Source organism: Fusarium venenatum, assembly GCF_020744135.1.
Source record: "Fusarium venenatum strain MPI-CAGE-CH-0201 chromosome Unknown EDB82scaffold_3, whole genome shotgun sequence".
Lineage (NCBI taxonomy): Eukaryota > Fungi > Ascomycota > Sordariomycetes > Hypocreales > Nectriaceae > Fusarium > Fusarium venenatum.
In genome coordinates this window covers 6,559,158-6,575,232 of record NW_027072131.1, presented here as the reverse complement: position 1 = coordinate 6,575,232, position 16,075 = coordinate 6,559,158, and the positions used below count along the sequence as shown (strand labels likewise).

At 52.2% G+C, this 16,075-nt stretch overlaps 1 protein-coding gene across 1 annotated transcript; it reads right to left on the bottom strand.

The window, feature by feature from the left end:
* Positions 1–2,839: 2,839 nt before the first annotated feature.
* EDB82DRAFT_431089 (uncharacterized protein) lies at positions 2,840–4,123 on the bottom strand (the record flags this gene model as incomplete). Its single annotated transcript, XM_065607696.1, has 1 exon — positions 2,840–4,123. A coding segment is annotated over one exon (1,284 nt), but the record flags the coding sequence as incomplete, so codon positions are not given.
* Positions 4,124–16,075: the final 11,952 nt, after the last annotated feature.

Below are 16,075 nucleotides of genomic sequence, written 5' to 3'. Positions count from 1 at the left end.
TAGTGGCACGAGTGATAGTGCTAACTGTTTGTGTTGTTGTCACCGTTGACTTAGGGGGATATTGAATGAGAACTGTATCAGGACTGTTTGGATCTGCAGCAGCTATTGAGGTTGTAGTAGCACGGGTTATAGTGTTGATCGTCTGTGTTGTAGTTACTGTAGATTTAGGGGGCACCTGCACAAGCAAGGTAGCCGGACCGCCCGAAATACCTGGGAGCGCGAGAGAGGTGACCACCTGTGTCAGCTGTGGGACCGTGACTGTTGAGGTAACGGTAATGCTGGGCAATTGCTGAGAAGTGCTGGTCTGTTGCTGAATAGTGGTCGAAGGATCCAGTCCGATACATCTTGCACCATCTCCCTTCAAGTTGGCAATAGAACCGCCTGGGATGGAGACAGGATTAGCACTGCTTCCTAGGGTGAACTTCCATGTCTGACCAAGGAGGTCCTCTTGTGCGTATAAAGTGCCACCTGGACCTGCCCAAACTGCGCCCCAGACGAGATTGAGGCTTGTAAGTACAAGGTTAGGGTATGACTGGTATCGCTCCCAAGTCCGTGTTGTACGAGACCAGCGAACAATGTTTGTGCGCATTAGGCCTGATTCAATAATCGAGGCCTGAACCGCATAGAGATAATCGCCGCCACCTGGTACGAATGCCCAGTCACCCACGCCAGAAATGACATCAGTAGATGATGTGCCATTGGCAATCATCTTGTTGACCGTAGGTGAGGTCGGGTTGACATCAATACACCACCATCTCTTGCCACTTTCAGAAAGCCAAAGGCGTCCCTGGTCATCGACATCGCCCATGGTGATGGTGTTTGAAGGAACAGTGACAGATATAGGCTGATACTGCCCATCTGAGGCAATACGAATAACCTGGGACTGAGCGCCGCCAAGGACGGTGTTAACAACCCCAGTGACAAGGCCTTGATCAGTAACACCGTAGATATAATTGTCAAGCGTATTATATCCGATACCATCAATTGCACCACCCGATCCAATATTATTGGAGACGGTAGAGCGGCTGCCGTCGTTCAGATTAACCGATGTAAGAGTGTTGCCAACTAGGGTCGACATCACATACGCTTTCCCATCACAGGTGAACGGTGGGAAAACAGTCTTTGCATCAATGCACCTCGCGCCGTCTCCTTGTAAGTTGGCGATGGAGCCACCGGGTATAGGCGTGGGATTTGCCGTACTACCCAAGGTGAATTTCCACGTCTGACCGAGAAGATTCTCTTGACCGTAGAGAGTATTATCCCCTGCCATAACAGCACCCCAGACCAAATTAGTACTTGTAAGAACAAGGTTTGGGTAGGATTGATAGCGTGACCAGGTATGAGTTGTGCGCGACCATCGGACGATGTTAGTTCGAAGAAGACCTGACTCGATGACTGATGCCTGTATAGCATAAAGATAGTCGCCTCCGCCAGGTACATACGCCCAGTCGCCCACCCCGGAGATGAGGTCGGTAGCAGAAGTACCACTGTTAAGTAGTTTGCCGAATGTAGAAGAGGCAGGGTTTACATCAATGCACCACCACTTCTTTCCGTTTTCCGAGACCCAAAATCGCCCTTGCTCATCAACATCGCCCATATCGATCATGTTGGAGGGGACAGTAAGCTTCAGTGTTTCGTAGCCACCGTTCTTAGCGATACGAATAAGCTGAGACGAAGCACATCCGAGAAGACCACAGAGGACTCCCGAGACAACACCTTGGTTGACGAAACCATATATGTAACCGTCAAGCTTGTTGAATCCGATACCATTGATTGCGCCTGCCACGCCGGCAACGTTGAGTAGGCTACCACCAGGGCCGATTCCAGTCGCAACCGTGGTTCGGGTTCCATCGATAAGGTTGACCTTTGTGAGAGTGTTGCCAAGAAGGGTTGAAATGACGTATCCAAACCCGTCACAATCAAAGGTTGGGCCAAAGGATGCTTGGGGCAATTTGCTGCTAGTACTAGAAGATACCACTGCAGGCACTTGTGCGGTTGAGGAAGTAACCAATGTGGGTGCCGTCGATACAGTTGCAGACGAGGCGCTCACTGCTGGCACCGATGCTACTGAGGTTGATGCTGCTGATGGAAGACCGACAGAAGGAAGACTAGCCGAGGGTACGCCAACGGATGGCACAGATGAAACTGGCGATGATGATAGACCTACAGAGGGCAGTCCGGTTGATAGTCCAGAAGGAACGCCAGCCGAGGATACACTGGCTGAAGGTACTGAAAGTTGAGAGCCACTAGGTAGACCGGCCGAAGGTACCGATAGGCTGTCAACCCCTAATGAGGATGTAAGCTTTCCGTCAGGGGCCTCAAAGGACGTTCCTGGAACGCCAGTTGAAGCGGACGGTATACCACTAGAAGGATCGTTTGAAAGGCCAGCTGATGGCACTGAGAGCTGAGAGCCGGTTGGGAGACTGGCTGAAGGCGCGGAGATACCGGCAGAAGGTGCTGATGGCTGAGAGCCGGTTGAAGATGGTGCCGATATACCGCTGAACTCTGATGAAGATGCAAACTTCCCGCCAGGGGGCTCGAATGACGTTCCTGCATTACCATCGGTACTCGTGGAAATAAGCGCCGTGACGGCTTGGGTGGTTGCGCCCACAGTTGATGCAGCAGAATCGTTAGGTGGAACTTGAACAAGTACTGTTCCTGGGTCACCGTCAGTTGCCCCAGGGTTGTATGTTGTCCTGGTATCGCTAATTGTGCTAACTGTTTCGGTCGTTGTAACGTTATATTTGACGGGAACTTCAATAAGCACAGTTCCTGGGTCGCCTTGAGTTGCTCCTGGGTTGTAAGTAGTCCTGACCCGGGTGATGGTGCTAACTATTTCGGTTGTTGTGACATTGTAATTAACAGGAACCTGTATAAGTACGGTGTTCGGGTCGCCTTGTGTACCAGCTGGGTTGTATGTGGTCCTGACTCGGCTGATTGAGCTGACTGTCTCTGTGGTAGTGACATTGTAGTCAGGGGGAACCTGCACCAAGACTGTGCCGGGGTCGCCTTGAGTGGCAGCAGGAATATATGTAGTTCGGATACGACTAATGGCATTATCAGTCTGTGTAGTCGTAACATTGTAATCCAATGGTACTTGGACTAAAATAGTATTCGGATCGCCTTGCGTGCCGGCTGGGTTGTATGTGGTCCTGACTCGGCTGATTGAGCTGACTGTCTCCGTGGTCGTGACATTGTAATCCAATGGTACTTGGACCAAAACAGTATTCGGATCGCCTTGCGTGCCGGCTGGGTTGTATGTGGTCCTGACTCGGCTAATAGAGCTGACTGTCTCCGTGGTCGTGACATTGTAATCCAATGGTACTTGGACCAAAACAGTATTCGGATCGCCTTGCGTGCCGGCTGGGTTGTATGTGGTCCTGACTCGGCTAATAGAGCTGACTGTCTCCGTGGTAGTGACATTGTAATCTAGGGGAACCTGCACCAGGATAGTGCCCGGATCGCCTTCCTCACCAGCAGGGTTATATGTCGTCTTAGCCCGGCTAATCGTACTCACAGTCTGAGTGGTGGTCACGTTATAGTCTGGCGGATGATCTATAAAGACAGTGCCAGGGTCTCCTGCTGTTGCCGGAGTCGCAAAACGTGTGGCAGGGCGAGTGATAGTAGGATCAATAGACGACACCGTGACATTGTAAGCTGGAGGGAGTTGCACGATAACAGTGCCAGGGTCGCCCTGCATGTCAGCTGGGGCAAATGTGGTTGATACTCGCGAGATTGTCGCAACGGTTGTGGTTCTGGTGACATTGTATTCCGGCGGAAGGTCAACGTACACAGTACCAGGATCTCCAGCAGTGCCAGGAGTGAAATATCTAGTAATAGGTCTGCTGATCGTCGAGACCGTTTGAGTTATTGTAACATTGGTGTCTGGCGGCATCTGGACAAGAACAGTGCCGGGATCACCCTGTGTACCGGCTGGAACAAAGGTAGTTGAAGGCCTCGTTATCGTAGGAACGGTCGTGGTTCTTGTTACGTTGTACTCCGGCGGCAAATCAACGTAGATTGTGCCGGGATCACCAACTTCGCCTGGTTTCGAGTACCTTGTAACTGGTCTAGTAATTGTCTGGATCGTTTGGGTTGTCGTAGTATTGGTGTCCGGCGGCATCTCAATAATTATTGTACCAGGGTCGCCTCTCTGCGCAGGGGAAGCAAATGTTGTTGATTGTCTTGTGATAGTCGGGACCGTAGTCGTGACAGTGACATTGTACTCCGGTGGGAGGTCGACATAGATCGTGCCTGGATCCCCAATCTCACCTGGCTTAGAATAACGAGTGACTGGTCTACTGATTGTTTGCACAGTCTGGGTTGTTGTGACATTGTACTCTGCGGGCACCTCAACAAGTACCGTGCCTGGATCTCCTTGCGTTGCACCTGCAGCAAATGTTGTGCTTTGGCGGGTAATGCTGTAAATTGTTGTAGTAACAGTGACGTTGTACTCGGGTGGAATATCGAGATATACAGTGCCAGGGTCGCCGATCTCAGCGGGAGATGAGTAGCGGGTGACAGGCCTGCTGATGGTCTGCACAGTCTGGGTTGTCGTAACATTATACTCAGGGGGCATCTCAACGAGTACCGTGCCAGCATCCCCTTCCGTTGCACCAGGGGCAAACGTTGTGCTTGGGCGAGTGATTGTGCTAACTGTTGTGGTGATGGTGACGTTGTGGTTTGGTGGTACGTCGATATATACGGTGCCTGGATCACCCTTGGTACCAGGGGTTACATACCTCGTAGCTGGACGAGTGATTGTGGAAACGACTTCGACAATAGTTGTGTTTGTCTCAGGGGGTTCCTGTACAATGACTGTGCCTGGATCGCCTTGTTTAGCAGGCGGTGCATAGGTTGAAGTGGCCCGAGTGATACTGTTAATGACCTCAGTTGTAGTGACGTTCCTGGATGGGGGCATTTGGATTATAATGGTGCCTGGGTCCCCTCTATTGGCTGGTGCAGAATAGACAGTAGAAGCCGCAGTGAGTGTATCGACTACAGTCGTCCTTGTGACATTCCTGTCAGGTGGAAGTCGCACAATTACAGTACCTGGGTCGCCGCGGCTTCCTGGAGGCGAATACGTAGTATAAGCCTGGGTCAGTGTAGGAACCTGTTCCGTCGTGGTGACATTGCGGTCAGGAGGCAATTCGATAATGACTGTGCCTGGGTAACCTTTGGTGGCGGGCGAAGCAAAGGTAGTATAAACAGCAGTACGGCCAGTAACCTCTGTGGTGACGGTGACGTTGCGATCAGGGGGGAGTTCGATAATAACAGTGCCTGGATCTCCTTTGGCGTCTGGGGCAGAATATGTCGTATAAGGGGCAGTGCGAGTAGGGACTTCGGTTGTGATAGTGACATTTCTGTCTGGTGGCATACCAATAATGACAGTACCCGGGTCGCCCTTGCTTCCAGGCGAAGCATAACTGGTGTAAGGAGCAGTAAGACTAGTAGCCTCAGTCGTAATAGTGACATTTCTGGCAGGTGGAATCTCCACAATGACGGTACCTGGGTCTCCCTTGTTTGCAGGTGTTGCAAATGTAGTGTATGACTTGGTGCGGGTTGAGACTTCTGTTGTAATAGTCACATTTCTGTCAGGTGGCACCTCCACGACGACAGTACCCGGGTCACCCTTGCTAGCTGGGGACATGTAGGTGGTAAATGGCTGAGTGCGACTAGCTACCTCTTTCGTGATCGTTGTATTCCTGTCAGAGGGCAACTCCACGATAACTGTGCCAGGGTCGCCTTGTTCAGCCGGTGGCGAGTATGTTGTGTAAGGGGCAGTTCGGGTTGGGACTTCGGTTGTGATCGTCACATTAGAATCAGGGGGTAGCCCGATGAACACTGTACCCGGATCTCCTTGCCTTGCAGGTGACGAGTAACTTGTGTAAGGAGAGGTAATTGTGCTAGCGACTTCTGTAACTGTCACGTTACGCCCAGGAGGCACCTCAATAATGATAGTGCCAGGATCACCTCTGTTCGCAGGTGCCGAGTAGGTGGCGTAAACAGCAGTTCTATCGCTGACTGTCTTCGTTATCGTGACATTTGAATCAGGAGGCAGTTCAACCACGACGGTGCCGGGATCCCCACGGTTGGCTGGTGGCATGTATGTTGTGTAAGGGGTAGTTCGAGTGTTGACGATAGTCGTAGTGGACACATTGCGATCTGCAGGCATGCCAATGATGACTGTACCTGGATCACCAACAGTTCCTGGCGGTGAGTATGTTGTATACGGTGCTGTGATAGTAGCATCGTCCTTGGTGATTGTCACATTGCGCGAGGGAGGGACCTCAACGAGGATAGTTCCTGGATCGTCTTCTGCACCGGCTGGCAGGTAGGTTGTGTATATAGCAGTGATGGTGCTGGCTGTCTGCGTGGTTGTGATGTTGAAAGGCGTAGCAGGGCCAGGAGTCTCGATAATCACTGTGCCGTTTTCGCCACGGTTGGTAGGGGGAATGTAAGAGGTAACAGGTCCAGTGAGCGTCCTTGGACCAGGTCGATAGACGGTAATATTCTGGCCAGTTGCGTCGGTGATAGATGGGTTTGGCGAACTTGACGCAGCCTTCTGGTTAGGCATGATAATCGCAACGGTTCCCGGGTCACCTGGAGAAGCTGGTGGGTTATACCTCGTGACAGTGTCCGAAACAGAGTCGGTGGCTTGACTGGTGATTGTGACGTTGTACTCTGGGGTCTCGACCAAAACTGTCCCGGGATCACCAGCCTGTCCCGGCGGCATGTAGGTTGTAACTGGGGCCGTCACCGAAGAAGCACCTCGAGTTGTTGTGATGTTGTACGGGCCCATTGGTGTCTCGATGATAACTGTTCCAGGATCACCAGGGCTTCCGGGCGGCGAGTAGATAGAGACTAACGATGTTATTGACTTAGGAGCTTGTCTTGTGATTGTGACATTATAATCAGGCGTTTCAACAAGGACGGTGCCAGGGTCGCCAGGCTCACCCGGATGCAAGTATGTTGTGAACGGTGTTGTGATTGTTGAGGCACCTCTGGTGGTAGTGACGTTGTAGGCATCGGCAGGAGTCTCAACAATAACTGTGCCAGGATCACCAGCCTTTCCAGGTGCAGCATATGTCGAGAATACGGCAGTGGCCGTCTTGGGTCCTTGCCGTGTAATTGTGACATTATAATCGGGTGTCTCGACAATTACAGTTCCTGGGTCACCTGGGGAGCTTGGTGGAGAGTACGTTGTGAATGGCGCTGTAATCGAGGCACCACGCGTGGTGGTTATGTTGTAGGGACCAATTGGCGTCTGAATAATAACAGTACCGGGGTCTCCATACTTTCCGGGTGCAAGATATGTCGAACGCAAGGTGGTGACGGTTCTAGGCGCCTCCGTTGTGACTGTTACATTGTAGTCAGGTGTTTCAACAACGATGGTACCTGGATCACCAGGTGTAGCAGGCGGCGAGTATGTCGTATAAGGCGCTGTAACTGAGGCACCCCGAGTTACAGTAACATTGTAATCAGGTGTCTCGACAAATACAGTGCCTGGATCCCCTGGAGCGCCTGGAGCAGCGTAGGTAGTATACATCTTGGTGACGGAGGCTGGGGCAGCTCTGGTGACCGTGACATTGTAAGCATTGTTGGGTGTTTCGACAATTACAGTTCCCGGATCGCCGGAAGAGGCAGGAGGAACGTATTTGGTGCGAACACTCGTGATAGAATCGGGGGCCTGTGTTGTGACAGTGACATTATAGTCAGGAGTTTCAACTATCACTGTACCTGGATCACCCGAAGAACCAGGGGGTGAATAGGCAGTAAAAGGTGCCGTAATAGATGCTCCACGGGTAATTGTAACATTGTAGTCATTGTTGGGTGTTTCGACGATAACAGTACCAGGATCGCCTAATGTGTCCGGAGGGGCATAAGTTGTTCGAAGGCTCGTGACGGATGCTGGTGCTTGGCGGGTAATTGTAATGTTATAATCAGGAGTCTCGACAATAACCATTCCCGGAGCACCTGCAGAAGCTGGAGGCAAGTAGGTTGTTAAAGTTGTCGTGACTCCAGATGGACCCGCTCTAGTAGTCGTGATGTTGTAATCAGGAATCTCAACGATGACGGTTCCCAAATCACTCGACTGTGTAGGAGGTGAGTAGGTAGTGAAGGGAGTGGTAACGCCAGCGGGCGCTTCTCGAGTAATGGTGACATTCCCGTGCGGAGGCAAAGTCTGATCCAAGTAAACACTGGTCTGAGAAACGACAGTTCCTGGCTCTGTGCCACTGGGTGGGATGATAATGACATTAGTCTCTGCACCTGTAGTACCGGCATCACTTCCAACATTTGAATTGGCACCGGTTTGGGTGGAGGGGTCTCCCGGAATAGTGACCGTTGCACTTATTGTGACATAAGAGTCCGTATCGGCGGTACCTAGAGACGACTGGCCAGGCGTGTGCACGGGCGTATATATAATCTTTGTTCCAGGAGCTGTTCCTGAAGGAGGTACAATCTGGGTGACGTTCTCGGTAGCACCCGGAAACTTGGTGTTTGGCTCAATAACAGTTACATCTTCACGAGTATCGGTTGGTGTGATCGTGAGGGCATCAGGGTTGCTGGAAGCAGACGAGAAAGGTATGGTGTTGCCGCCAGTGGTGATCACTGCTGCGATTGAGGCGGGACCAGAAGTGGACCCTACTTCCTGTTGAGAAGAGGTCTCCGAACGAGAAACAGGCGTCTCAATGACAACAGTACCTGGCTCCCCAGGATTGGCAGGAGGGATGTAGCTTGTGGTAGGGGTCTCAATCGTGCCGGGGCCAGTGTATGGTCGGAAGACAGTGGCATTGGGGCTTCCAGAGTGGGCTGGAATGGTGATTCCTGAAGCACTACTTATTGCCTGGGTCTCATGGGAGGTCATGGAGAACTCAGTAGATGTTTCAGTAGTCTGTGTCTCAATGATCACAGTGCCGGGCTCTCCAGAAGCTGTAGGAGGGACATATCTAGTAACAGGCTCAGTGATTGAGCCAGGTCCAGGATAAGGCCTGAACACAGTGACGTTGGGACTTTGGGAGCTCGGAGGCAAAGTAATCTCTGCGTTCGCCGATGTTGAGACCGAAGTATCCGATGATTGAGTCTCAATGATAATCGTCCCAGGCTCGCCGGAAGCGGTAGGAGGGACATATCTGGTAACAGATTCTGTAATTGAACCAGGCCCGGGATAAGGTCGGATGACAGTGACGTTGGGGCTGGTAGAGCTAGGAGGAAGGGTTACAGCTGGCTGCTCGCTAGCCATTTGATCACCAGATGTCTTCTCCTCCCGAGTTGTGGCTGCATCAGTAGGTGTCTCAATGATAATTGTGCCTGGCTCACTACCAGTTGGAGGAACGTAGATCGTAGTAGCCTCCTTGCCTGGACCGCCTCTGATCACGGTAACGTTGGGGCTACCAGAATGGGCAGGGATAGTAACTGCTGAATCTGTAGTTGTCTCAGCAAATCGTAGAGGTGGAGTTTCAATGATAACAGTTCCTGGATCACCTGGAGTTCCAGGAGGTTGGTACCGAGTATAAGGTGCCGTAAGCGACACTGAACCATCGGTTATAATGGTCACGTTCCTTTCGTTGCCGGCACTCATTCCGGGTTCAGAAGCAACTGTCTGGATGAAAACAGTGCCAGTCTGTCCTGGTGTTTGTGGTGGGGCGTAGCTAGTGATAGGAGTCTTTACACCTGGCGGTGCCAAAGTGTAGAAAGTAACATTCTGACCGGCCGGACCTGACGACACAGTATCGGCTGGACCCGACATTGTTTGGATGGGGCCTGTCATGGTGTTGGGAGTCGGAGCCGGGGTCTCTATGATAACGGTTCCAGGTTGTCCTGATGTCCTTGGTGGCTCGTAGGAAGTGACGGGAGCAGTAATGACACCTGGGCCAGGATACTCGCGAACAATTGTGATGTTGGGACTTCCATTACTAGGGGGGATTGTAACGGCAGGAGCTGATGTTGGCTGACTCTGAGGCTGAGCGTCTGTGGTAGACTCCTCGACAGGAGTTTCGATGATAACAGTTCCAGGCTCACCCGCTGCGGTAGGGGGAACATATCTGGTGACGGGAGCTGTAACCGACCCTGGCCCATGGTAGGGCTTAATGACGGTCACATTGCGATTCTCATCATTTGACGGGATAGTGATTGCAGAGGAAGTTTCTGGCTGGCTGTTGACTGAAGGATCCGGAGTGGGCGTTTCGACGATGACCGTTCCAGTACCAGACACTGGGGCAATGGTTGTGACAGTAGTAGGTTCTGTGATTCGTGCTGTACCAGTGTATGGCCTGTAAATAGTGACATATACAGTACTGGCAGTTTGGGGTGCAAGAGTCTCAATAATCACGGTGCCTGTTCCAGAAACCGGAGCAATTGTTGTGACAGTTACCGGGGCCGTAATTTGTTCCGTACCGGTGTATGGTCTGTAAATAGTCACAAACACATCTTCAGGACCAGACATGGTGGTCGCGGCTTCCGTAATCGCCTCGGGGGTCTCAATGATGACTGTACCAGGCTTTCCGTCAGAGGGAGCGATGGTCGTAACAGTGACTGGAGCAGTTATCACATCGGTTCCAGTATGGGGTCTAAAGACCGTGACGTATTTGTCGTCGCCGGCAGAAACGGTTACGGGAGGATTGCGCATATCGCTGCTGGCAGTGGTTTCTGGTACTGGGGTCTCGATAATGACAGTACCAGGTTGGCCATTGGAAGGTGTGATGGTAGTCACCGTTGAGGGCGCTGTGATCTGAGGCGTCCCTGTGTAGGGTCTAAAAACAGTCACATAACTGTCATCTCCGGCAGGGATAGTCAGAGGGGGGTTGGCTTCCTTGTTTGCTGTTTGTGGTCCGGGAGTTTCAATAATGACAGTACCAGGCTGGCCATCATGAGGAGAGGCAATAGTTCGGGTAACTTCACCCGTAATCTCGCCAGTACCTGTATGAGGCTCGTAGATGGTAGTGTATTGACCAGGAGCAGGACTAGATCCTGCTGCCGTCTCAATCACAATGGTGCCAGGCTGGCCGTCATGGGGAGTGGCAACGGTTCGGGTGACTTCGCCAGTGAACTCACCAGGACCCGTGTGAGGCTCGTAAATAGTGGTGTAGGTTCCGAGTTCCGAGATTCCTGATTTTGGTGTTTCGATAATAACAGTCCCGGGTTGGTCACCCTGGGGAGGTGCGATAGTTCGGGTGACCTCTCCAGTGAACTCACCAGCGCCAGTATGAGGCTCATAAATGGTGGTGTACCGACCAGAAACTGAACCAGGTCTTGATGATGTTTCAATAACAACAGTACCAGGCCGGTCACCTTCAGGGGGAGCAATAGTTCGGGTGACCTCACCGGTAAACTCGCCAGTGCCTGTGTGAGGTTCATAGATAGTTGTGTAACGACCAGAGACTACAGTAGGTCCTGATCCCGCGGTTTCAATAACAACCGTGCCAGGTCTGTCACCCTGCGGGGTAGCGATAGTCTTGGTGACCTCGCCAGTGTATTCTTCAGAGCCAGTATGAGGCTCATAAATAGTTGTATAATAACCAGAAGCCGCAGTAGATCCTGATCCTGATGTTTCAATAACAACAGTGCCAGGTCGGTCGCCTTCAGGGGGAGCAATAGTCCGGGTGACCTCACCGGTAAACTCGCCAGTGCCTGTGTGAGGTTCATAGATAGTTGTATAACGACCAGGAGCTGAAGTAATAGGCTCGCCTGATCCTGGCGTCTCAACGATCACAGTGCCAGGTTGATCCCCTTGTGGCTCGATAGTCGTAACGGTAACTGGAGCAGTGATAGAATCAATGCCCGTATGAGGTCTGAATACAGTAACATAAGAAGGCTCTGCGGCATGGCTCGACGTGACAGGCGGCTGAGAACCAGGCGTCTCAATGACGACAGTACCAGGTTGATCACCCTGAGGCTCAATTATTGTGACAGTAACTGGGGCAGTGATAGAATCAATGCCCGTATGAGGTCTGAATACAGTAACATAAGAAGGCTCTGCAACAGGGCTTGAGGTGACAGGTGGTTGGGAACCAGGTGTCTCAATGATGACCGTGCCGGGCTGATCGCCCTGAGGGACAACGGTAGTAATAGTGACAGGCTCTGTGATTCTGTCTGGACCAGTATGAGGCTGATAGACTGTGACATAGGAAGGCTGGATAGCTGGACCTGTTGTTATCGCAGGTTCGGATCCAGGTGTCTCGATAATAACAGTGCCGGGCTGATCGCCCTGAGGGGCAACGGTAGTAATAGTGACAGGCTCTGTGATTCTGTCTGGACCTGTGTGAGGCTGATAGACCGTGACGTAAGAAGGCTCTGCAGCAGGCCCTGATGTAATAGGCGGCTCTGAACCTGGAGTCTCGATAATAACAGTGCCGGGCTGATCGCCCTGAGGGGCAACGGTAGTAATAGTGACAGGCTCTGTGATTCTGTCTGGACCAGTATGAGGCTGATAGACTGTGATATAGGAAGGCTGGATAGCTGGACCTGTTGTTATCGCAGGTTCGGATCCAGGTGTCTCGATAATAACAGTGCCGGGCTGATCGCCCTGAGGGGCAACGGTAGTAATAGTGACAGGCTCTGTGATTCTGTCTGGACCAGTATGAGGCTGATAGACAGTAACGTAAGAAGTCTGAGCAGCGCTGGTGGAGATAACACGAACTCCAGGAGTATCAAAGATGATTGTTCCGGGCTGATCGCCTTGGGGTTGAATAGTGGTTCTTGCACTGGCTTCAGTCATGTCACTAGTTCCAGTGTATTCCTCATAGATTGTAGTGTAGGAAGGAGCAGGGGGTGTTGTCGTGACGGGAGGCTCCGATCCAGGAGTCTCAACAATGATAGTACCTGGCTGGTCACCGTTGGGGGCAATGGTTGACACAATCACTGGGGCCGTGATTCTGTCAGGTCCAGTATGGGGACGATAAATAGTAGCAAAAGGAGCCTGTGTTTGGACGACCACTGTACCTGGGCGGTCTCCCGATGGAGGAATTGTGGTGGCAGTGATGGGCGCCGTAATCTGATCAACACCAGTGTATGGAACCGTGGTAGTGACGTAAAACTGAGGCGTCTCAACAACCACGGTACCTGGCTGGTCTCCTTGAGGAGGAATAGTGGTAATGGTCCTTGGTCCAGAAATCAATTCCGTGCCAGTGTATTGCGTGGTGATTGTAACATAGGATCCAAGCGTTCCCATCACGATAGTTCCGGGCTGGTTGCCTTGAGGGGAGATCGTGCTAATAGGAACTGGGCCAGCGATGGTACCAACACCAGTATACAGAGTCGAAATGGTCACATAAGGACCTTGAGTCTCGACAATGACTGTGCCAGGCTGATCGCCTTGAGGGGGGACAGTGGTCACAGTGGTGGGCTCAGTAAGCATCTGTGTTCCAGTGTAAGGATTGGTGACTGTAACATATGACGGCGCAGGAGGCGTGGTAGTAACAGCTGGGCCAGCTCCCGGCGTCTCGACGATGATTGTGCCTGGCTGGTCTCCGTTCGGGGCAATTGTTGAAACAGTAATGGGTCCAGTAATCTGTCCTGTTCCAATGTATGGCCGGTAGACAGTCACAAAAGGAGCTTGGGTTTCATAAATTACAGTGCCGGGCTGGTCACCTTGAGGAGGAACAGTAGTGACGATGGGGGCTGTGATCTGATCGGTACCAGTGTAGGGCCTCGAAATCGTTACATACGACGGTGAAGAAGTGGTAGACGCCTGGAAGGCCTTTTGGCCGGGGGTCTCAACGATAACGGTACCAGGTTGATCTCCTTGGGGAGGAACAGTCGTCGTGGTCGGTTCTGTGATCTGTCCAGTTCCAGTGTACGGCCTAGAAATGGTCACGTACGAAGCGGGAGCAGGTGTAGATGTCACAGGAGGCGCTTGTTGTCCCGGGGTCTCAATAATCACTGTACCAGGTTGGCCGTTTGCAGGCTCAATAGTGGTGATAGTGACGGGAGCGGTGATCCTGTCTGTTCCAGTATGAGGTTGATAGACCGTAACATAAGAAGCGGCTGGTCCAGCAGAGGTTGTTACAGGAGGCAGATCCTGCTCGGGGGTCTCAACTATGACGGTTCCAGGCTGACCACCGCTGGGGTTGATTGTAGTAATCGTTACAGGGGCGGTGATCTTGTCTGTTCCAGTGTGAGGGCGATAAACCGTAACATAGGTGGCAGTAGCTTGAGGAGCACTGGTGCCAGACTCTGCAGGAAGAGGAGTCGAAGAGGACTCGGGTGCAACAGGGGTTTCAATAATAACAGTACCAGGTTGACCATTGGCAGGGGCAATGGTGGTAATGACAACAGGGCCAGTAATCACATCAGTGCCGGTGTGAGGTTGGAAGACCGTCACGTAAGACTCATTGGGTCCAGGGGTGAGAGTAACAGTCGGGTTGGGACCGGGCGTCTCTGGCTCTGGAGTTTCAATGATGACTGTTCCTGGCTGGCCACCTGCTGGGGCAATAGTGCTAATCGTGACAGGCGCAGTAATGACGCCGGTGCCAGTGTGAGGTCTGTAAACTGTAGTGTACTGTTCACCTGGTGCGGGATCAACAGTGACTGGAGGAACAACGACCTTGCCACCGGTCTCAATACCTGGGGTCTGAATAATCACAGTCCCGGGGTTACCGTTCGAAGGCTCGACGGTTGTGACCGTGATGGGCTGGTCAATCTTGCCTGGCCCAGGATAGGGTTCGTACACTGTGATATATGTACTGCCAGGACTGGCTGCGGTAGTGCTGGGAGCATTCGCGTCTGATCCCACTGACGTGGGCATCTCAATGACAACAGTGCCAGGTTGACCATTCGTTCCCTCGATTGTACTAGTGATAGGTGCAGTGATCGACTCAGTACCTGTGTAAGGTCTGTAGACTGTCACGTATGAGCTACCAGGCCCAGGGGGGATAGTGCTGGGAGCACTGTTGTCTAGAGATGACGGCGTAGGAGTCTCGATAATGACAGTCCCCGGTTGACCATTTGTGCCCTCAATAGTGCTAGTGATAGGTGCCGTGATAGTCTCAGTCCCAGTGTAGGGTCGGTAGATGATTACGTATGAACTACCAGGACCAGGTGGGACAGTTGAAGTAGCTCCTGTACCATCACTGGTCGAAATTGGAGTCTGGCTCATTGGCGCAGGAGTCTCAATAATGATAGTACCGGGTTGACCATTGACACCTTCAATGGTTGTCACAGTCACGGGGACTGTGATAGAATCTGTGCCTGCATGAGGTCGATAGACTGTCAGGTAAGAGTTTTCAGGACCAGGGGGAATGGTAACAGGCGCTTCACGACTGTCATCTGTCGATGTAGGAGCCTGGGTAACAGGAGTCTCGATGATGATCGTTCCGGGTTGTCCATTTTCACCCTGAATGGTGGTCACAGTGACTGGGGCCGTGATGAAATTAGCACCTGTGTGAGGTCTGTAGACCGTCAGGTAGGTGTTCTCGGGGCTGGGTGGGATCGTGACAGGTGCGTTATCGCCAGTTTTAGTTGTTGAATCAGCTGTCTGTGCAACAGGTGTCTCGACGATGATGGTTCCGGGTTGCCCGTTAGATGGAGGAATAGTAGAGACGGTAATAGGTCCTCCGATGACGCTCATACCGGTATAAGGCCGGAAAACGGTAACGTAGCCATCATTGCCTTGTGTTGAACTGACAGCTGGTGCTGAGCTGCTTTCATCGTTGGTGGCTTGAGGAGCAGGCGTCTCGATGATGACTGTACCGGGCCGACCTGAAGTTGGCGCGACTGTTCCAACGGTGCGGGGCGCAGTGATAGTTCCAGGCCCAGAGAAGGGTCTGTATACAGTCACGTAACCACCGTTATCGGCAGGGATAGTAACGGCAGAAGCGCTAGTAGTCTGTTCGCTGGTGGGTGAAGTCGAAGTTGCGGGCGCAGGAGTTTGAATAACCACTGTACCTGGTTGGCCATTGCTTGGCGCAATGGTAGATACAGTGACAGGCTCGGTGATAGTTCCCGGACCATGATACGGTCGATAAACTGTGACATATCCATCTTGACCTTGAGGAATGGTCACAGGCGGGCTATCTGTGCTTGAAGGCTGGGACTCAGGTCCTGGAGTCTCGATGATCACTGTACCTGGCTGTCC